General features: G+C 56.2%; 7 protein-coding genes across 7 annotated transcripts; 4 read left to right on the top strand and 3 right to left on the bottom strand.

Annotated features, from left to right (window-relative positions):
- The first annotated feature begins 1,100 nt into the window (after positions 1 to 1,100).
- BDY17DRAFT_292263 (ribosomal L29 protein-domain-containing protein) lies at positions 1,101 to 2,024 on the top strand. Its single transcript, XM_033732788.1, has 3 exons — positions 1,101 to 1,348; positions 1,414 to 1,556; positions 1,634 to 2,024. The coding sequence occupies exons 1-3, from the start codon at positions 1,205 to 1,207 to the stop codon at positions 1,866 to 1,868; spliced, it is 522 nt and encodes a 173-aa protein (XP_033593433.1). The 5' UTR covers positions 1,101 to 1,204; the 3' UTR covers positions 1,869 to 2,024.
- A 1,990-nt stretch (positions 2,025 to 4,014) lies between these two features.
- BDY17DRAFT_245546 (carbon-nitrogen hydrolase) lies at positions 4,015 to 4,978 on the top strand (the record flags this gene model as incomplete). Its single annotated transcript, XM_033730639.1, has 4 exons — positions 4,015 to 4,077; positions 4,142 to 4,429; positions 4,490 to 4,714; positions 4,778 to 4,978. The coding sequence occupies 4 exons, from the start codon at positions 4,015 to 4,017 to the stop codon at positions 4,976 to 4,978; spliced, it is 777 nt and encodes a 258-aa protein (XP_033593432.1).
- Positions 4,979 to 5,491: 513 nt separating this feature from the next.
- BDY17DRAFT_351614 (uncharacterized protein) lies at positions 5,492 to 12,133 on the bottom strand (the record flags this gene model as incomplete). The annotated part of the gene is made up of 3 exons (XM_033738207.1): positions 10,750 to 12,133; positions 10,013 to 10,410; positions 5,492 to 9,959 (listed from the first exon to the last, which is right to left on the bottom strand). Exons 1-3 carry the CDS (start codon positions 11,821 to 11,823, stop codon positions 5,492 to 5,494), a joined length of 5,940 nt encoding a protein of 1,979 aa, XP_033593431.1. The 5' UTR covers positions 11,824 to 12,133.
- Positions 12,134 to 12,288: 155 nt separating this feature from the next.
- BDY17DRAFT_292238 (uncharacterized protein) lies at positions 12,289 to 13,199 on the top strand. Its single transcript, XM_033732787.1, has 2 exons — positions 12,289 to 12,747; positions 12,833 to 13,199. The coding sequence occupies exons 1-2, from the start codon at positions 12,313 to 12,315 to the stop codon at positions 13,097 to 13,099; spliced, it is 702 nt and encodes a 233-aa protein (XP_033593430.1). The 5' UTR covers positions 12,289 to 12,312; the 3' UTR covers positions 13,100 to 13,199.
- Positions 13,200 to 13,391: 192 nt separating this feature from the next.
- On the top strand, positions 13,392 to 17,491 carry BDY17DRAFT_321619 (uncharacterized protein; the record flags this gene model as incomplete). Its single annotated transcript, XM_033736660.1, has 3 exons — positions 13,392 to 15,423; positions 15,488 to 15,951; positions 17,267 to 17,491. The coding sequence occupies 3 exons, from the start codon at positions 13,392 to 13,394 to the stop codon at positions 17,489 to 17,491; spliced, it is 2,721 nt and encodes a 906-aa protein (XP_033593429.1).
- Positions 17,492 to 17,704: 213 nt separating this feature from the next.
- On the bottom strand, positions 17,705 to 18,244 carry BDY17DRAFT_321618 (cytochrome b5-like heme/steroid binding domain-containing protein; the record flags this gene model as incomplete). Its single annotated transcript, XM_033736659.1, has 4 exons — positions 17,705 to 17,883; positions 17,945 to 18,002; positions 18,061 to 18,098; positions 18,160 to 18,244. The coding sequence occupies 4 exons, from the start codon at positions 18,242 to 18,244 to the stop codon at positions 17,705 to 17,707; spliced, it is 360 nt and encodes a 119-aa protein (XP_033593428.1).
- Positions 18,245 to 18,427: 183 nt separating this feature from the next.
- BDY17DRAFT_276923 (arginase family-domain-containing protein) lies at positions 18,428 to 20,127 on the bottom strand. The gene is made up of 7 exons (XM_033731999.1): positions 19,782 to 20,127; positions 19,611 to 19,707; positions 19,477 to 19,541; positions 19,381 to 19,422; positions 19,132 to 19,328; positions 18,713 to 19,077; positions 18,428 to 18,647 (listed from the first exon to the last, which is right to left on the bottom strand). The coding sequence occupies exons 1-7, from the start codon at positions 20,043 to 20,045 to the stop codon at positions 18,529 to 18,531; spliced, it is 1,149 nt and encodes a 382-aa protein (XP_033593427.1). The 5' UTR covers positions 20,046 to 20,127; the 3' UTR covers positions 18,428 to 18,528.
- Positions 20,128 to 20,259: the final 132 nt, after the last annotated feature.

Below are 20,259 nucleotides of genomic sequence, written 5' to 3'. Positions count from 1 at the left end.
AGCGCCGTTGGGAGGCAGCCAAGGCTTAATATGATTGCTTGATGGCGATATGACTGCACCCTAAAAAAACGTTGCCGCGCCAGAGAATGGATGATCCCGCAGATGCCCGAACGTCGATGACAAACCAAAACCGTCACGTGGCGGGTGCAGCGGAGACGGGTGCGAGGGAGGGAGGATGAGGTGAGAAGAGAGCGAGCGAGGGCTGAGGAACGACGTCCGGTGATAAAGGGTAAGAAAAGATGCCGGCGGAGATTAGCGGTGAGGGCGCGTAGAGACGGCCGGGTACGGGATTAGGGATTATTTAATGGGACGAGCACTCATCAGCATGACGAGTGGAGGCAAGGCGAAACGGACAGAGACGGATTGGATTGGATTCCGCAGGGCAGGCGCAACCCGGCGGACGGACAGTCATGGAAACGCTCACAACCCGGCCGCCGGCTTCTTGGCGACCTCGCTCTCTCGCGTTCGTACCTGTTTCGACATGCGGCAGGCTGCAGCTCGTCCCGAAAAAAATCAGGCCATTGTTCAGGCGCGCGTCATCAAACGCAGGCCACTCTATGGTCATTCTTCGTCTCTCGTCTGTCGCACAAGATGTCTCCGCGTGCTGGAAGATGACGGAAGAGGAAGTCGGTGGGGATGAGCCGTTGATTAGCTTGTAATGAGCATAGCGTCGGTTCAGCCAATCCACTTCCGCCAAAGCTAAACACGCCCCCAGCGCGAAGGCTGGCGATCTTCTGTCCATCCGGCTGCGAGCCGCGGCGCACAAGGCCGTTGCCACACTCGGCGACCATCAAGTTGCAGTCGTGCTGTAGCGCGTATGCAGCTTTCGAAGGAGGGACAGCAATGCAATGAGGCTGTTCAGCTTGGTGGGATGGACCTGGAGACCTATGAATTCAGTACTGTGTGTTCGTTCCGAGGCTGAAAATCCATGCGATGAGGCAGTTTGACGTGCAAACAATTGAGCTCGTACCAGAAGGCTAGCATCCAGTCTACAGGGGTGAACTCAAGTCCTTCAGATCCCGACAAGGGGCATCCATGTACAGACGAATAAGTAGGCCCAATCGCACGTATACGACGCGCTGCAAGTCGAACCAATCGCGCATACATGAAGCGTTGAAAAATAGAGGGTGAAGGGATGGGAAATATTGCGGGCTAGGCTTGGAACAGCCGGCGTGTCAAATGTGTGCACTCCAAGCCGCGACTTATGACACCGACACCACCATCGGCTGCTCCCGTGCCACACTACGAATCTTGGCATACACAGTGGGAATTTGCAAGCCCGACTCAAGATTTGCAGCAAATCCACTTCACGACAATCTACACAAGCCGACATCACCCACACACAATGGTATGCACACCCGTATCACACGTCAAACCCTCAGACCTGGTCGCTAATATAAGAATAAAACACAGTCGACCACCAAAGTGAAAGCGGCCACGCTCTGGGGCAAGAACAAGGAGGACTTGACCAAGCAACTCGACGACCTAAAGGCCGAGCTGGTGCAGCTCCGAACAGCAAAGATCGCAGGCGGAGCATCGTCGAAGTTGACCAGAATGTACGCACACCATCCCGCCCGCCCCTCGCGTGAAGCAGCAAGAAAGAGCATCTCACTAACCCATCGCGTGCCCACAGCCACGACATCCGCAAATCCATCGCCCGCGTCCTCACCGTCATCAACGCCAACCAGCGCTCGCAGCTGCGCATCTTCTACAAGAACAAGAAGTACATGCCGCTCGACCTCCGCCCCAAGCAGACGCGCGCCATGCGCCGACGGTTAACCAAGGCCGAGGCCGGCGCCGTCACGGAGAAGCAGAAGAAGAGGACGAGGCACTTTCCCCAGCGGAATTTCGCCGTCAAGGCCGAGTAAGGGGGGAGGCATTGGGTTTTGCAGACAAAAACTTCTGAGCGTTTTCTACCGGGCGGGAAGGTGGGAGAGCGTGGAGGTGGAGGAGACGGCGGAGTGGCATCCGGGATGCTTGCATGTGTAGCTTAGGATGAGCTCAATGCTACCTTTTCAAAGTGTTCACGTTCCAATGCGGGATTGTAAACGTCTAAAAAATGACCATGGAGGGTTTCTGAGGAGTCACGCAGTCACCTGCAATGTCTGTTGATTCGGTCTACACACGATGCCCGTCCGCGGCAAGTCTCTGCTCGAGAACCACTACCGCGGAACGACTGCACAACTTGCAGCTGTACAACATCTTGACGCACACTGCTCGCGTGATAAGCGCCCTCTAAGCTGATCCCCGACGCCAAAAGCCCTGCTCTCACTGCACCTGAACCCCTGCACACGTATGTCAGCATGCTGGCGGAGAAGTCTCGGTGCATAGTTGAAATGATGCAATCAAAGGGGAATACAGTTCAGTTCTCCAAGGTTGAATAGGTGTCCGCATAGTGTGACTCGGAAAGAACACAGCGAAATAAATTTAGTTCATCAGTGCAGGGGATGGCAGGGAAATATGAAGCAAAATCTTACTGACCTTTCGGGCAGGTATCTTGCAGAGCATGGGGCTGAATCCCTCGCGGCGTGATGCCAACGACAGAGGGTTGCGATCGGCCGAACTCCTCATACCGGCACTATGCAGCAGTGAATGTTAGCCATCTAGCCCTGCAGCGGAGATTCCGATGTCGAAAGCAGATAGAGGATGCGCATTTCAGTCTGTGATCGTGTCAGCAGGGCCGACTGGCAATGAACGCCATACAAAGCTCACCTCATTAAATCAGAATTTTCAGTGTAGTACGTTCATAACGCCACCACGTTCGTTACACGTAGGGCGTTCAAACAGTGTGAATAGTATTCATCATTGCAAAGGAAAGAAGGAGAAGCCGACCAGATTACATACCTGTCGCGGACTGTTAGCATGACGTTCGCAGCCAAGAGGATGATATGTCGTCTGTTGCAGGCAGCTGGATCAGTCCAGGCTTTCTCAACAAGCATCTCTTCGCCAGTACATCTGCAAGGTTTGTACGTCCTTGCGTAGGTAGATGGTGGCTTGGAGTGCACAGTCTGTCCGCCCGTTGCCTTTTGGAGGTCTCATCACGTGGAGCAACGAAGGGGGTAGAATTGGGAGGTGTACCTGGTTCTTCATGTCAGCTCAAGAAGCACCAACAGCGTGTGGATAGATGTCAAAGATTGAAGGGAACGATCAGACAAGGCTGAAACTAATAGTGACAAATCGACAGTGTAAATTCAGATCGAGGAATGCCAATTCGTGTGTCAAGGTATCATCACGGAGATGCAAGGGCGAATGAGATAAGCTGCATACCTTTCAGTGAAGAGCTTCGAGCGAGGGAACTCGTAGCCGGTGACGGCATGGCGTCAGGACCATTGTCATAGCAGATGAAGATAGCCATGTGAGGCAAAGACCTGTCATTGGCACGCAAGGTCAGCCATGGTTCACTCGCCAGAATGGCTGAAGTATAACGCGTCCAAGCAATGCTCTCAGGGTAATTCTAAGTTTAGTATATCCTGCATGGTGATATAGGATTTGGATTGTTCGTGGATAACATCCTTGGATTTGCAGATGGACTGGCAGCGCTTTCACGTACCTCGTTCGTGGACCACTCAACTCAGCCGCCGCGGTGAATGGGGCGCCGAAAGACCGACATGGTGCACATGTCGGCGACGCGGGTGAAGCGACCGTCTGTGATGGCGGGCGGTGCCGATCGATCGAAGTCGTGAAGATGGAGAAGTGTGAAGAAGTCGCGTTGTGTAGCGCGAAGTTTTCCACCAGGACTAGGTCTTGGCGGAGCTTCACGCCTGAGGCAGGAATCCAGCGTCACACCGACCGCACCTTGCCCGAGGCTTTGAATGGCAACACATCTCCACGCATCTATTCCCTCGAGATAACAAACGACAGCTTCACGATGGTTCTTGCGGTGAGTTCAGAGTATCTCGATCAGGGCGGCAAAAGACCAGGTCCGCCGCTTGTCGTTCGTCACCACTGCGCGATACAGTAGAACGAATATGCTGATGCGCTCAGGCTCTGGGGCAAATCTGCTCCACAAACTCGATGGTCCACAATCTGAAACAATGCCGAGTTGTCATCCAGAAAGCAGTTGCCGCAGGCGCACGGGTACGAAAGTTGCCAATGACACGCTCCAGTAATATGCACTCTAACACAACATGGACGATAACAGGCGGTCTTCTTCCCGGAAGCAAGCGACTACATCGGAAGCTCGCCGGCAGAATCATTGTCCCTTTGTAAGCCCGTGAGCGAATCGCCTTTCGTTCTGGGTCTCCAAGAAGATGCGAGGAAGTACTCTTTACCCATTTCCGTCGGCGTGCACGAGCCCAGCGACGACCCGAAAAGCAAACGGATCAAGAACAATCTCCTGTGGATTGACGAAAAGGGCCAAATCGCTCGGCGCTACCAGAAACTCCACATGTTCGATATTGAATTGGATGGCGTGCCAAAGATCAAGGAGGTAGGATTGATTCCATTGACTCCTGTCAGTATACGTGCTGACACCAACTGATGAACGCAGAGCGACTTCGTCGAGCCCGGCAACAAAATCCTGCCACCATTCGACAGCGTCATCGGCAAAATCGGCGAGGCAATCTGCTTTGACCTCCGCTTCCCTGAAATCGCCCTGTCCTTGAAACGACAGGGTGCCGACATCATCCTGTACCCTTCAGCATTCACAGTGCCCACAGGAAAAGCGCATTGGATGCCATTACTACGAGCACGAGCGATCGAATGCCAGACATATGTACGCTGGAACCCCGACGCTCCATCTCTACCTCATTCCCGCTAACCGACGCTTTCGTCGTAGATCATCGCAGCCGCCCAAGTAGGACCCCATACGGAAAAGAGGACCAGCTACGGACACAGCGTCGTTATTGACCCGTGGGGCGAAGTGGTGGGCGAGCTGGGCGGCGAGAAGAAAGACGAGCCGGAGATGCTGCTTGCTTCGATTGATCCCGAGCGGATTGCGCATGCGAGGCGGCAGATTCCGCTTCCGAGGCGAACGTGAGTGGCATTTCCTGTGCGGTGATGTTGTTAGTGTGATGCTGACTTGAAAAAGTGATGTCTACCCGGAAGTGTAGCATCACTGTCGCAGCTGTATAGCGTGCAACGAGCATCATGATACGTTTTATGCATTCTCTTTTCAAAGGCAGACGCATTCCCTGACGGTCAAAAGCTTACGACCAAATCTCCATGCAACATGCAAACTGAAACATAGAGGGAAGTGACAGGAACACAAGCGTCAAGGAACGAGCGAAGATCAATGCCATCATAAAGTGCTCGCCTAAGATATCAAGCAATGCCCGACAAACCCACCATTCAACAAGCAAAAGCAAAACCGAGTCCAAACCAGGGACTCAAGAAGAAGGGTATCTCTATGCGCGTCAAAACCAAACCAAACATGCTCCCGACAACCCCACATCACAATCAAAAGCAGTCAAAATCGTCAGGCCGTCCGCTAAGAATGCAAGAAACAAGGTCATAATCGTCGTCATCATCATCATTCAACCGTCCCTCCAACTCAAAAGCCCGCAAGCTTCTTAAACCAGCTCTCTCGTCTCACGGGAGCAGCAGGCCGAGCATCGTATCCCCGATCTCCATACCCACCAGCATAGCTCTTGCGCCGCTCATGCGAGCTGCCATCGCTCTCACGCTGGAAATCACGATCGTCGCGTCGGCGCGGGCGGTAAGCGGCATCATCACCGCCACCATACGCCTCGCGTTCCTTTCTCCGCTTGCGCCTGAGCTCGCGCGCAGTCGTCTCCTCATCCATAGCTGGATCTGCCGCCGAAGGATGATGCACGGGGCCATCGACGATGGTTCCCACGATGGGCGGCGGCGGAGGCGGGTCTTGATTCACAGAATTCACCCACGAGGAAGTCTTGTCGTTGCCGCTTGCGACTTTGGCGAACGGAGGGCGTGCACGTGAGGAGGCTTGCTCGCTGTTGCGGCGGTCGAAGTATTCCTCTGCAACGGGGGCGGGGTAATCGGAGCGGCGGCGAGAAGTACGCGGGCGGTCTTTACCGTTGGGAGCGGAGACGTCGGCGGATTTGCGCATGCGGCGCTCGTCGCGACGGAGCTGGCGCGCTTCTTCCTCCGCTGGGTCGGGCATATATGAGCGGCGGCGATCGGTTCGCGGTCGGGTAGAGGTAGCAGCAGCCGTGTCCTCGACTTCGCGTTGCTGTTGGCGCTCGCGATCACGCCTTCTATCCCGGCGCTCGGCGTCTCGTGCTTCTTCTTGCGCCGCGGCGCGATCTTCTTCAGCGCGCCGAGCCTCACGTCGAGCCCTGCGCTCGTCTTCCTTCCGCGCCTGTCGCTCCTCCTCTTCTCTGTCCAGCCTGTCACGATCATCCCGTTCTTTCACTCTGCGCGACTCCTCTTTCTCCCGACGCCGGGCAGCTCGTTCCGCATCTTCGGCCGCTTCTCGATCTCTTCTCTCCCGGCGCTCGGCCCGCCGAGCCTCTTTCGCTTCTGCGGCTTCGGCGTCTGTGGTGAGGACAGCATCGGCGGGTAGATCGCCATCGGGCGCTTGACGCGATCGACGGACTTGACGGTCTTCGCGGCGGAGTCGCTTCGCCGCGTCATCATCATAAGTCGTCGCTCGTCTACGCCGCGGATCCACGTCCTCGCTCTCGTAAACCCTGCTCTGTCGACGGTCGGGAGTGGGGCGAGCGCCCATGGCGCCGAACAGACCACCGATGAGACCGCCCACTTTCGCGCCTGAAGTTGATTTTCGCGCATTCGAAGGACGCTTGACCAAGCCGTCCGAATCATCGGATGGCCGCGGAGCATCGCCCATGAGCACATCATCCGGCTCGCCGAGGCCACCGGACATCACGACCGGCTGCCGCTTGGATCTGCTCGACTTCTTTTCCCTTGGAATGTCAGACTGCGGAACATCCCTGGCAGAGTCTTCCTTGGTATCAACCAGCAGGTCGTCGTCGTCGAGAGCGTAGGGATCGGGAGTCTTGCGCGACTTTGGCTTGTCACGTGAGGGCTTGCTGCGCTCGACGCCCATCATCCTGGCGGCCTTCTCAGGCATGTCTCTTGGCTTCATATCCTCGGGAGGAGGAGACAATGGGAGAGAAGTGTCTCCCACGGCAACAGACTGCCGGCGAGAGTCACGACGATCGCGCGTCGACTTGGTTCGTGAAGGCGGTGGTGCGCCTCCAAACATGCCGGAAAAACTCAAGCCACGTGACGTGCTCGGTCGCGACTTGGAGCCCTTGGCTTCCTTGTCAGAACCAGGAGACTTGTCGACGATATCCCTCTCCGAACTCTTGCGTTCAGACTTGGACCGCTGCAACGACGGCTTCTTCTCGGTCGGAGAGATATCACCATCTTTTGATCCTTCTTTCGAAGACTTCTTCTCTTTTGCTGGCGGCGCGGCGGCGCTCCAGAAGCCCCAAGAGGAAGACTGCTGGTCGCGGACGACCTTGGGGCGTTCCTTCTTCGATGATTTGGAGTCGTCTTTCGCAAGCTTCTCGGGTGGAGGGGTGGGGAGTTTGGTGTCGTCGCCGAGCAGATCGATCATGGGCGCGTCCACGAGGACTGGAGAGGCGTCCTTCTTCGAGGAAGACTTCGTAGTCGACTTCTTGCTCGATTTCTTGGGCAAGGGCGCCATCGTCTCTTCGGGCGAGTCGAAGAGGTCGTCACCGGGGAAGCCACCTGGCAAAGGAGAGCCCGACTTCGGCGACGCCGAGTCCTTCCTGTCCTTTTTGATAGTCGAGGACGACGAGGTCTCGACGGCCGTCGCGGTCTTCTTGGAAGAAGACTTCTTGTCGTCGGGCGAAAGAGAGTCTGGAAGAGCGGCAGAAACTGGGGAAGCTGGTGGAGGCGGGGCGGACGTGCCGCTAGCGTCCTTTGTCGACCGTTTCGCGCTAGCGCTCGCTCCACTTTCCCCCTTCTCCTTCGCGTCCTTCTCCTTCTCGCCCTGCAACGCCTTGACGCGTTCTTGCACGACACTCGTCGACGTGGCCGTCGCGCTGGCTTTGGTACTACTCTTTGTCTTGCTTGCCGTCTTGGTAGACGGTGGCGTCAACAGTTCGTCATCCAAAGTGTCCTTGGCCTGATCCTCGAGCGAGGTGCGTTTGGTGGTCTGCGCGCCGCTGCTAATTTCCTTTGCCTTGGTCGATGCTTTCATCGACGAACCCCAGAACGACCAACCATCGGCCTTGACGGGCGAATCGACGATGTCGGGCACTGCAGTGGAGGTCGCGGCGGCGTCGTCTTTGCTGGTGTCCGACTTCTTGCTGGACTTGCTGTCGCTCTTGGACAGCTTGTCGGCGGGCTTCTTCGTGCTGCTGCTGCTTGACTTGGAGTCTTTGGTAGACTTTTTCGATGGCTCTTCGGTAGGCAGCAGATCGTCCATGTCGTCGCCGAGCAGGGCCGCAAACTCGTCTTCGGCCTTCTTCTCTTCTTCCAGACGCTCTCGCTCTCTGCGCTCCCTCTCCGACTCCTTGGAAGAAGTCTTCGTGGTGGTCTTGCTGCTGCTTCCCCACAGACTGCTCCATCCTGCCTTTGACGAAGCTTTCTTGTCGTCTTTCGGAGATGGAGGTTCTTCGTCGACAATGGCGAGGATGTCATCGGCAGCGCTGCTCTTTGAGTCCTTGGACTTGGTCTTGCTGATCTTGCTGTCGTCGGCCTTTGGCACTTCAGATGCGGAATTGCCTCGACTCAGCAAGCCCTTCTTGTCCTTGTCTTTCTCCTTGTCCTTGTCCTTGTCCTTGTCCTTGTCTTTCTCCTTGTCCTTGTCCTTCTCCTTGATCTTGTCCTTGTCCTTGTCCTTCTTCTCCTCCTTCTCCTTCTCCTTCTCTTTTTCCTTCTCCTTTTCTTTAGCCTCCTTCTCCTTCTCTTTTTCCCTCTCCTTCTCTTTAGCCTCCTTCTCCTTCTCCTTAGAAGACTTCTTCTTCCCCGAACTCAACCCACCCCAAGGATCATCAAGATCAACCAAAGGCGCATCAAGTCCCTGATCAGGCGGCGTAGGAGCAGGCGGCGGCGCATCAACAGCCCCCTTCTTGGAAGCCTTCTTCTTATCCTTCTTCGTGCCCCAGCTGCCCCAAAGATCGTCCTCCTCAGCCGCCTTCTCCTCCACCTTCTCAGCCTTGGGCGGCTCAGCAGGCGCCTCTTCGACAATCTCCGTGATCCCCTTGGACTTGCTCTTCTTGTCCTTCTTCTTCGTGCCGGTAGTCCACGTGCTCGCCCAGTCGTCGTCTTCCAGTTTCGCCTCTTCGACAACGACGACTTTCTCTTTCGTAGCGGTGGGAGGAGGAGAGGGTTCCGGCTCGGCCTTGCCCTTCTTCTTGTCCTTTTTGTCCTTCTTGCTCGTGCCGTACCAGTCGTCGTCGGCGGCTTTCTCTTCGACCACCGGCTCGGGCGCAGGCGGGGGAATCTCGTCGATCAGCGCGCCCTTCTTACCTTTCTTCGACTTCTTGGTGTCGGTCCACATCGCGTCGGCCCAAGGGTCGGTCTCGATGGTCGCGGCGGCGGCAGGAGGGTCGGGGACGGGCTCGGGGTCGACGCTGCCCCAGTCAAAAGCGGTAGTCTTCTTCTTCTTGTTGTCCTTCTTGGAAGTCGAGACGCCCCAGCCGTCGACATCGTCCGCCGTAGCTTCGACAGGAGGTTCAGGCAAAGCAGTCACTGGCGGATCTGCCGCCTTCTCGTCCTCCTTGCCGGCCTTCGCGGACTTTTTGGCCGCCTTCTTCGCGGCTTTGGAATTTGTGCCGTATGCCCACAGATCATCGTCGACTTTCTCCTCTTTCACGGGCTCCGGCTCAGGCGCGGCGGGCGCGGGCTCAGGCTCAGCGTCCCAGAAATTCTTCTTCTTGGTCTTGGACTTTTTGCCGCTCGCCAAGGTCGCCCACGGGTCGTCGTCAACCTTCTCTTCCGCGGGGGCGGCTGCGGCGGGTGGTTCGACAATAGGGTCGAGGTCGGTGGTGGTGCCTTTCTTCGACTTCTTCTTGTCTTTGGATTTGGAGCCGACGGCAGACCTGTCGAGTGTGTCAGCGTGTGGGTAGTGTACTGCGGATAAAGGCCATCTTACCAAGGGTCTTCTTCAACAGCCTTGTCCGCTTTGGCAGATGTGCCAAGGTCAAGGCTGTCGTCGCCGCCTAAGCCATCGAAGCTGAAGTCGAAGCCCGACTTCTTCTTGTCCTTGTCCTTGTCCTTCTTGGAGGACGAAGAGAAGTTCCAGCCGGAGTCCTCCGCAGCCTTGCCGTCCTTGTCCTTGTCCTTGTCCTTCTTGTCGTCCAGACCGCCAAAGCCCCATCCGCCGCCCCAGCCTCCGCCAAAACTGAAGCCTCCGCCCCCACTCGACTTCTTGTCGTCCACGGCGTCCAGGCCGAAGTTGAGGTCTAGTTTGGGGGCATTGGCGTCGTCGTTGAGGTTGATGCTGTCGAATTTCATGTCTTTGTCTGCGGCGGTGTCGGTGGCGGGGTCGTTCTGCAGGTCAAATCAGTGAGGAGGCGCGACGCGTGAGCGACATGGTTGATGTGATCGAGATGCGGAGAGGAGGCGATGTCGAGTGAGAGGGCAGTTGTTGCATGGCAGACAAGTTCACGCCAGAAGCAGGTCGCGTGTTGCTTGCGATCCTGCAGGCTCCTGTGAGCCCCGTCTGGGCTGGCTGGGGGTGAGATTGCGGAGGTCCGAGCTTTCCCCAGAGCCTCCTTTCCCGCCGAGCCACGCGATTGGCGCTGCGCATTCTCGTCGTGCATATTCATGCAACACTCGCCGTTCGCACATCGTCATGATTGGAAATGAAACAATAGAATAATCACGTACCTTGCCCTTCTTGCCCTTCTTCTTCTTGCTCGAAAAGCCACCCCATTCGTCTTCGGCGTTCGCATCGACGGCCTGCGCTGCAGTTCCAAGGTCAAGGCTGTCCTTGGACGGAGTCGGCTCTGGCTCTGGATCAGGCTCCTTGTTCTTCTTGCCCTTCTTCTTCGATTTCGCGGTAGAGAAGCCGGCCCAGTCGTCATCGGCATCGGCCGTCGCTTTCGAAGCAGCAGCAGCAGCTTCTTCTTCCGCCTTCTTCGCCGCTTCCTCTTCGGCCTTCTTCGTGTCTTCGTCGTCGTCGAACCAGCCTTTCTTCTTCTTTTTCTTGTCTTTCTTGCTGGATCCCCAGCCGGTGAACCAATCGTCCCCATCGTCCCCGCCATTGCCGTCCGGAGGATCGCCGCCGCCGCCGCCGTCTCCACCAGCACCAGCTCCTCCATCACCTGCATTATTCCCCTCTCCACCATTCTCGCCTCCATCGCCACCGCCCGATTGGCCGTTTTCGTTGTCGCTGTCTGCCCACTTCTCCATCTGCGCCTTCTTCGCGGCTTGTTTTGCTTTCTTGCTCGCCGCGGATCGAATGCCTGTAATTTGGGACAGGTCGACTTTGGCGTCGCTGGGTGGAGGAGCAGGATGCGCGCTCAATGGTTGTGTTTCGCCGTTGCTCTCTTTCAGGCCCCCATCTTTGCTGAATCGCGCCACAGCCTGTTCGTTTGTATTAGTGTAGTCGGGCGGCGCGTCCGACAGAGCCTCCTCGTAGGGTGGAGGCGGTGCGATCGCGGTTGTTGGTGTATGGAAAGGCCTGAAAATCTCTCGTCTTCGACAATCTCGCGCGCTCAGTTCCTTGCGTGGGGAGAAACCATGCTCGTTGCCAGCAAGCGAGCATTTCGGAGCGCTGTGGCGACAATCACCCAGCGCCTCCCAGAACCCAATCAACGCGTTCATGCGCGACCGCAGCGCATCCTCCCCCCGAGCTTCGGCTTTTTCATCCATTGCTCCATTCCTCCTCCCACGGATGTTTTGTTGGTGCGATCTTGTTATGTGAGGGATGTGAGGCGGCAAAGCGGCAGAGACTGCCATTGAGGTCGTCAAACCAGGTATTGCTGCTGCACAAAGAGTCGAAGGTCATTGAAGGCGAATGGCGTATGGAAAAAATCGGGTGTAAGCGAGGGGTGGATTGCAGTTGAGAGCAAGGAAGGCTGGCCGGGGGAAAAGGCCAGAGAGGAATGCGCGCGAATGCCGTGGATGCGTGAGGGTGGTTGAGTGGGAATGGTAGAGCTCGGTTGGGGGGCCGCGGCGGAGGGAAAATGCAGGTGCAGGTGGTGGTGGTGTTGTGTATTTGGTGGTGGTAGTGGTCGTTCAATTTGCGGGCGCTTGACCAACTTTGGCCTGCAGCGCACCCCCTGTGCAGGGGGGGCAGAGGGCGATTTTGTGTGTATCAAGAAAGCCAATCGTTAGGCGAGCTCTCGGCAAAGCATGCCCCTCTCCTATCTTTCCTACAATCCGGAAGGTACGAACTGTGCTTCCTCTTCAACTGCACCTATTCGACAAACACACTTTTATAAATTCATGCCTGAAAGCAAGGGTGTGTTGTTTTTTTCTCCCTTGCAGCCCTCCCGCTTCTGCACTGCTGCACTGCAGCCAGCCGGCGCTTCTGCTGCACCGTGTTATCATGGGATGCGGCTCGGATTCCTGTGCACCGCATCCCACGCCACACAGGAATGCGATCTACAAGGGTCCAGCCGAGCATCCCAATCTTCCTCCTGTCTTTGCCTCACCGCCGATGCAAAGGATAGACAGGAATATCAAGATGTCTTCCCCGTTCGCTGCAGCTACCGCCGTGCCTGCAGCACACCGCATGGCAGAGCTTCTGGCAAGGCGGCACCGTTGGACAGAGGGATGCACGCGCTAATGCATGCTTCTTCCCTCTCGACACCACTCACAGCTCGTCATCGCGTCTGTTGTCGCGTGGTGGGAGACCAATCGGATGCCGGCTGTCATGTTGTAAGCACCCTCTTCACCCTGCAAAACCGCATTTACAATCGAACGTGTTCCTTTTCGCTATGAAGGCATTGAAGATTTCGCTCAGAACACGCGATCGAAGACGCACACCCGTCCGCCATGCAGCCTTGGTCTTTGTGTGAGGTGGCACCAGTTACACAGCATGCGGCGAACCATCCCCGACCCTTATGTTTTGCCATCAGAAGATGAGGTCATGGTCCCTCATCGGTTTGATCCCGGCGTTGCTTTGCTCATTATCTATGCGCGAGAAGGCCTTCCGTGTTTCCAACCCTTTGGCAGCGTAGCCTTGCGATCAGCCAAGGATGATGCGCAACAAAAGCTCCAGGAAACTTAAGTCGAGCTTCAATGTTTTGGTGTAGCAAACCACGCGACCGGAGATCCTCGCGCGCGTACAAAAGGTGGTCATGCGGATAGTTCCCAGTTAGGCCATACCCTCTTGCATACACATGTACCTCTTCCTCAATATTGAGTCTCTTCTTAGTTGGGACCGAGATGCATCTCGATTGTACATCCGTGCACGCCGATTGATGACTAAATTATTTGTCATGGAATTTTTCCCATGCCGAGTTGAAACTTTCTGGGACTTTTTCTGAGCGATCAAGAACCAACCAACAAACACATCAACGATGGCACCAGCGAGGAAAAAAGTGAAGCTCGTCGATGGTGCAGTGCCAGTCGTCGAGCCCGCCGTCAAAGACACCGCAGTTACCGAAGAAGCAAGCCCAGCCAACTCACAAAAAGATGGGCCGGAGCACCGACGTTCTCTCTTCGTCCGCTCGCTCCCTGCAACCACCACGACGCAATCCCTCACCGACCTTTTCTCCGACTCGTACCCGATCAAGCATGCCATTGCCGTCACAGACCCCGCGACCAAGCAATGCCGTGGCTACGGCTTCGTGACCTTCGCCGACGCCGAAGATGCACAAAGAGCAAAGGAAGAGTTCAACGGGCACGCTCTAGAGGGCAAGAAGCTGCGCATCGAGCTCGCAGAGCCTCGACAGCGTGATGGCGAAGGCGATACAGCTGCGGAGGCGGGCAATAAACGAAAGCGAACATTCGGCAAGCAGCAGCAGGGCGAGGAAGCTACTCCTCCCCAGGCCTCGAGATTGATTGTGCGAAACTTGCCCTGGACTATCAAGACGCCCGAGCACTTGTCGAAGCTGTTTATGAGCTATGGGAAGATCAAGCAGGCGTATATTCCTACCAATAAGCAGGGGCAGATGTCCGGGTTTGGATTTGTGGTCCTGCGTGGGAGGAAGAATGCCGAGAAGGCTCTCGAGGGGATCAATGGAAAGGAAGTGGATGGCCGGACATTGGCTGTTGATTGGGCGGTCAGCAAGGATGTCTATGAGAATGCGCTTCAGCGTGGTGCAGAAGGAGGGGAGGAAGTGTCGAAAGAAGACGGAGGAGCAGAGGAATCCAGTGACGCAGATGACGGGAAGCTGGGTGTTGTTGACGGCGAAGACTTGGACGATAGCATGGAGCCTGGAAGCGATGAAGATGAAGCTGACGAAGACGATGTCGACGTTGAAATGGACGACGGTACGGACGACGAAGCGGAGAAGAAGAGCGACACATCGACCACTCTCTTCGTTCGCAACCTACCCTTCACCTGCACCGACGAGGATCTGGAGGATGCATTCGCCAAGTTTGGCAAGACAAGGTATGCGCGGGTCGTCATGGATTTCGAAACCGAAAGGTCCAGAGGGACTGGCTTTGTGTGCTTCTACTCGAAAGAAGACGCGGATGCTTGCGTGCGCAACGCACCTCGGCCGAACCCTCAAGCGCAGAGCGAGTCCAAAGACGTCAAGACGAAGCAGGCGCCCAATTCTGTACTCCAAAACGAAGCCAACGATCCTTCGGGCGAGTACAGCATCGATGGCCGGGTGCTTCAAGTCAGCCGAGCAGTCGAAAAGTCCGAGGCGAATCGCCTAACGCAGGAAGGCGTCGCACAACGCCGCAAACGCAACGAAGACAAGCGTCGCCTCTACCTGCTCCCCGAGGGCACCATCTCCACCAAGTCCAAGCTCTGGGAGAAGCTCACTCCGACGGAGCGCAATATGCGTGACGCCAGCGCCAAGCAGCGCAAGACGCTGATCGAGAGCAACCCCTCGCTGCACCTCAGCTTGACGCGCCTATCCGTCCGCAACGTCCCCCGCAGCATCACCTCCAAAGACCTCAAGTCCTTGGCGCGCGAAGCCGTCGTGGGGTTCGCGACGGACGTCAAAGCAGGTTTGCGGCAGAAGCTGTCGAAAGAAGAGCTCATCCGTGGCGGCGAGGAGATGGATGCTGCGGAGAAGGCTCGCAAGAAGTCCGGCAAGGGTGTGGTGAAGCAAGCCAAGGTCGTCTTTGAGGGCGCCAGTGGCACCAAAGTTACGGAGTCGAGTGGCGCGGGCAGAAGCAGGGGCTACGGATTCATTGAATTCTACACGCATCGCTGCGCGCTTATGGGGCTGCGATGGCTCAATGGACACGCTATCGGGTATCAAGTCAAGGAAGAGAAGAAGAAGTCCAAGCTTTCCCAGGACGAAATCCAGGATCGGAAGAAGCGACTCATTGTCGAGTTCGCAATTGAGAATGCGCAAGTCGTTCTGCGCCGCAAAGACCGAGAGCAGAAGGCGAGGGATCGGAGTCTGGCTGTGGATCCCAGTGCTGGTGGTGCGCCTCCGGCTGAAACTGAGCATGCACCTCGAGGGCGACGCGATCGTGAGAACGGATTTAGTGGCGGAGGCAGACAACAGTGGGGAACTGGAGCACAGCGTCCGGAGAGAACTCCCCGTGGGAAGCCAGGGTTTGGAGCACAGCGGCCGGAGAGGACTCCGCGGGGGCAGTCAGGGTTTGGAGCACAGCGGCCGGAGAGGACTCCGCGGGGGCAGTCAGGGTTTGGATCGCAGCGGTCGGAGAGGACTCCGCGTGGGAATCCTAATCCTGGGTTTGGAGCACAGCGTCCAGAGAGAGCTCTGCGTGGGAAGCCCGGGTTTGGAGCACAGCGGCCAGGGTTTGGAGCACAGCGTCCGGAGAGAGGCCCGCGTGGGAGAGAAGGACGTGGGAACGATGCAAGACCGACTAGGCCTCCTGCCGGCCGCACAGATGCTGCACCTGGCGCAGCGGCGAAGCAACCCGTGGACGAGAAGACTGCGAATCGCAACCGCATCATTGGGCGGAAACGAGCCATGCGTCGAGCTCGTAAGGGCGGAAAGTAGTCGGACGCTATTCGACCGGAAATGTGACTGCTCACTTTTCTCAACGTCAAGTCTACAGTTCCATTCGGCCACGTCGAGCATCGCTCCTCCAACCTCGCAAACTGGTTTCTCCAGCGCATGAACATGCTCTCATCCGTCGATGAAATATACTATTGCCTCCCGCCCCTCCTCCCGCCGGCTCGGACACGATCCGTACCTTGACGGCATGTTTAAAAGAGCAAAAAATGTGCCGGCTTATTCCCCGATTGCATCCAGCTGCTACACAACCGCCCACTCTTTACCGGGATCAGGCTTTTCGGCACTGAACGTCCGCGCCTTCAAAAGTCGCTCGAGAACGAATGGGAATGCAAAGCGGCCGTCGGCGACGTGCAGAAGCACCCCCGCACCCACAGATCAGCACTGCTCGAGCTCTCGACATGCCGCCACGTAGTTCCCCCAGCCATACGTACCACAGCCACCTCTTCCGTACGCAATGCGCGCTGCACGCTCGCGTGAAGGCAGTGGAGTCGGGCTCCACTGGCGCTCGCGCGCCTTCCGAACGGGGTAATTCTTGGGGTGGGGAAATGCGATATATAACATATTCTTTGCCTTTGTGGCAATTTTTCTTTGCACTTGCTTGGCTGCTTTCCCCTCCTTCTCGTTCTCTTCGCCTTTGCTCTTGCGCCTTTTCTGCAGGCTTTAGTATTGCGTTGTTGTACACGACGCTTTGAGGCATTCGGAGTTCGTGTTGCGCGGCCAAGGAAATTGCTCGTTGCGACGCCTCGGCTTGGTGATTTGAGGCGACGCCGATGATTCGCATCTGCTGGTTTCACACGAGCTGTGGATGAAGTGGGTAAGGTAAGATCCGGACGGTGGAAGACAAACCGATAGACGAGGGGAACGGGCATGGTGGAGATCATGCAAAGTCCTTTCACCCGCCCAGCGAGAGAGAGACATGGTGGTTCGCGCTCGTGAGTTCATACGCGCGAGAGGTGAATGGTGCTTATTGTGCGCCACCCCGGTCATTCACTCGCATAGGTCGGTGGCATTGCTTCTTAAGTCATGCGGTCTGCTCTCTGCTGCACTTCTTTTCTTCCGTCTCTTCGATTTTCAGAAGAATACTCAATGCTTCCTCGTCGTGATACATAAGCACATCACACCACACAGCCGCACAACTTCACATCCCACCCAAAAGCAAACTCACTGTCCACCACAACACCATCACAACCACCTTCAACCGTCACCCACAATGTGCCAGGTACAGCCCATCCCCACCACCCCCCTCCCAACTCACCTCGCTGACAGCAAAATCAAAAAAGTACGAAGTCATCCACTTCCACTGCGGCCACGCCGGGCGCCGCCTCATCAAGCACTGCCACTTTGCGCGCAACGACCCGGAGCACATGTGTTCTGGATCGTGGTCGATTAAGCGCGAGTGGATCAGCGCGAACCAGGTGTGCGCCGAGTGCGCGCATCAAAATTGGTTGCGGAGGGTGCAGATGCAGCAGCAGCAGCAGGTGTATCAGCAGCGGCAGATGGCGTGAGAGTTATGGGGAGGGTGATGGGGAAGGACAGAGGATGCTTGCTTGCATGGATATACCCCTTTCCGTTTGGTGCTTTGACTTTGCTGCGTTCGAGGATGGGTGGATTACGATTGTCTTTGATGTGGACAACATGAGACAGGCGGAAAAGTATCAAAGCGTGAAGAGCATTCAGCATCAAATCCACCACACCTGAACTCACACCACTCCTAACCTCTACGTATTCGTCGCCCCCTCCACCTTGCCCTTGACGTTATACCGCTTGCTGAAGAAAGTATGCCAATCATTCAGCACCTTCTTATGCTCATCGGCCAAATCATACCAATCCGGCCGGCAATCCTCCTCTTTGAGAGAAGACTGCGCCAGAGCGCGAGAAGCGTCTCGGCCAGCGAAAACTGCGCCGCGGAAAGTCAGACAAGAGCTCAGTGTAGAAGGGAGAAGGGAGAGTCGTCTCACTTTTGTACGATCCCTCGGGCCCGTACATTTTATTCCCGCTGACGTCGAAGACGGTGCCCTGCTGTCGTCAACTCGATTGAACTGAATGTAAGAGATGGAATGCGATGGCAGCATACCTTTATAGCGACATAAGTCGGATAGTCGGGGTTCTTGCCTGTTCGTCGATTGCGATCAGTGCCTGAGCCAGCCATTGCATTCTAAGATGCTAACCTTACCGTTGCATTTGGAGAGGTACTCGGCGCTTATGGGGTCGTCTTTTGGCGGGTCGAGATTGACCTTTTGCTTGGGTTCGAAAGACATTGTGGACGTCTCCTTTCTGGCGGTTTGCCGTGAGTGATGCGGTGGCGATGGGATGGAGAGCGATGGCGTGCAATTTGGACTCGATCCCGCTCCACGGCATCGGCGCGGGCAGAACCGCGGATCCGGCTAGCTAACCCAAGATGGAAGGCACTGCGGTGATGTATGAGTGAGGTTGATGGGGAGGGATGGAGTTTCAATATTCATGCAATAGACGACGTCTATAATCGTCCTTATTTTAATTTATACGGATTATCCTTCTTGTTCTCGCCTGCTCTAAGCCGACTTCATCGTGCAAGGCTCTTCACCGGAGTTTCCACCACCAGTCCGAGCAATGAATGCACCACCTCCGCAGCAGCTAACGTCGTCGTTTCCCCAGCATTATCGTAGATCGGTGCAACCTCCACTGTTTCCATCACATCGTCAGCAAATCAACAAACACACATGCGAAAACATCCGATCATCACTCACCAACATCCGCCCCAACAACCTCAAGCCCCACCAACCCATCCAAAATCGTCAACAGCTCGCGCGTCGTCCACCCACCCGGCTCTGCCGTGCCCGTCGCAGGCGCATACGCCGGATCCAAAACGTCAATGTCGACGCTGATGTACACTTTCGAGCCCTCCACGCGGTCCTTGAGCTTCTGAATGACGCCCGCGGTCCCGAGCTTGTCGATGTCGCGCGCTGTGACGATGCTGAAGCCGCAGGCTTTGTCGTGCCGGAGGTCGTATTTTTTAGTGATGACGGGTGCTCTGATGCCCGCGTGGATGGACGTGTTGCGGATGAGGCCTTCTTCGTGTGCGATGTGGAGGAAGGTGCCGTGGTTGACGCCGCTTTTGGTGTCATGTTAGTCGGTTGGGGTTTGAAGAGCGGAATGTGCGACTTACGCATAATGCGATAGGCCGCCGCCAAGCACATCGGGATCCCATGTATCGATGTGGCTGTCGAAGTGTATGACGCTAACGCTGCCCCAACGATTGTGCGTCGAGCGCAGGGCGGAGAGCGTGGTAGTATGGTCTCCGCCGAGAGTGATGATCCGCGGAGCCACATCGTCGGAGGAGTTTGCTGGCCTCCCAGATATCACCTATATATCCATGAGCCAATACTCATCATCGCGATCAATTCACGTATCATACTTTATGAGCCTTATCCAACTGCTTCAAAGCAACAGTATTATCCTGCAGCAATCAGCACAACATGATCCGCAACAGCCATCAAACCCATCAACTCACCAGAAACGTCAAAGGCGCATCCCCACAATCTACCACTTTATATCCCTGCTGGAAAACATTCTTCCCTAACAAGAAAACAAACACATCAGAACACCATCAAGGTTGCACACGCCAACACAAACCCCCAAACTCACCCGTATAAACACTAAACCCACCCCAAGGCGCCATCCGCCTCGATCCCTGCCGAATCCCACCCGGTCCAAACCGAGCACCAGGTCGAGCAGTAACGGACTAGAACCACATCAGCACGAAAACACCCTCCCAACAACGAATGAGCAATCGAAATTAACGGAGACGAAACGTACGGTATCAAACGGCGCGCCCAAAATCGCAATATCGTACTTCTCCACCTCCGTCGCCGCGTCCGCGAGACAATGCACGTACGGCAGGTTAGCGTACGTCGTTAGGCCGGCGTAGACTGGGGAGCTGATGTCTAGATCGCTGGTGCTGAGGATGCGGTCTGTGAGGAGGGGTTCTTGCATGCCTGAGATGGAGGGGAAGGCGATTTCGTGGGAGAGGCATTTTGTGAGGAGGGTGAGGAGGAGGAGGGGGAGGGATGGGGATGGCATTGTTGGATTGAGGTGTTTTCTTGTGGTTATCTGGGATGTTGGAGGTGACTTGAATGGGGTCAATGCAGTGGTTGGAAGGTGGAGGGGTTCGTGAGTGATTGGTCCGAGCGCGGTCGGTCTAGGTACTAAATAGGCAGTTACAAGCATGTAGTATTCCGCCTGGAGCGAGGCTGTCTTGTCTACAGCGGTGAACACACAGTTTCTGTGAAGGATG

This window comes from Neohortaea acidophila, assembly GCF_010093505.1.
Source record: "Neohortaea acidophila strain CBS 113389 unplaced genomic scaffold BDY17scaffold_2, whole genome shotgun sequence".
Taxonomy (NCBI): domain Eukaryota; kingdom Fungi; phylum Ascomycota; class Dothideomycetes; order Mycosphaerellales; family Teratosphaeriaceae; genus Neohortaea; species Neohortaea acidophila.
This window is presented reverse-complemented; position numbering and strand designations above follow the sequence as displayed.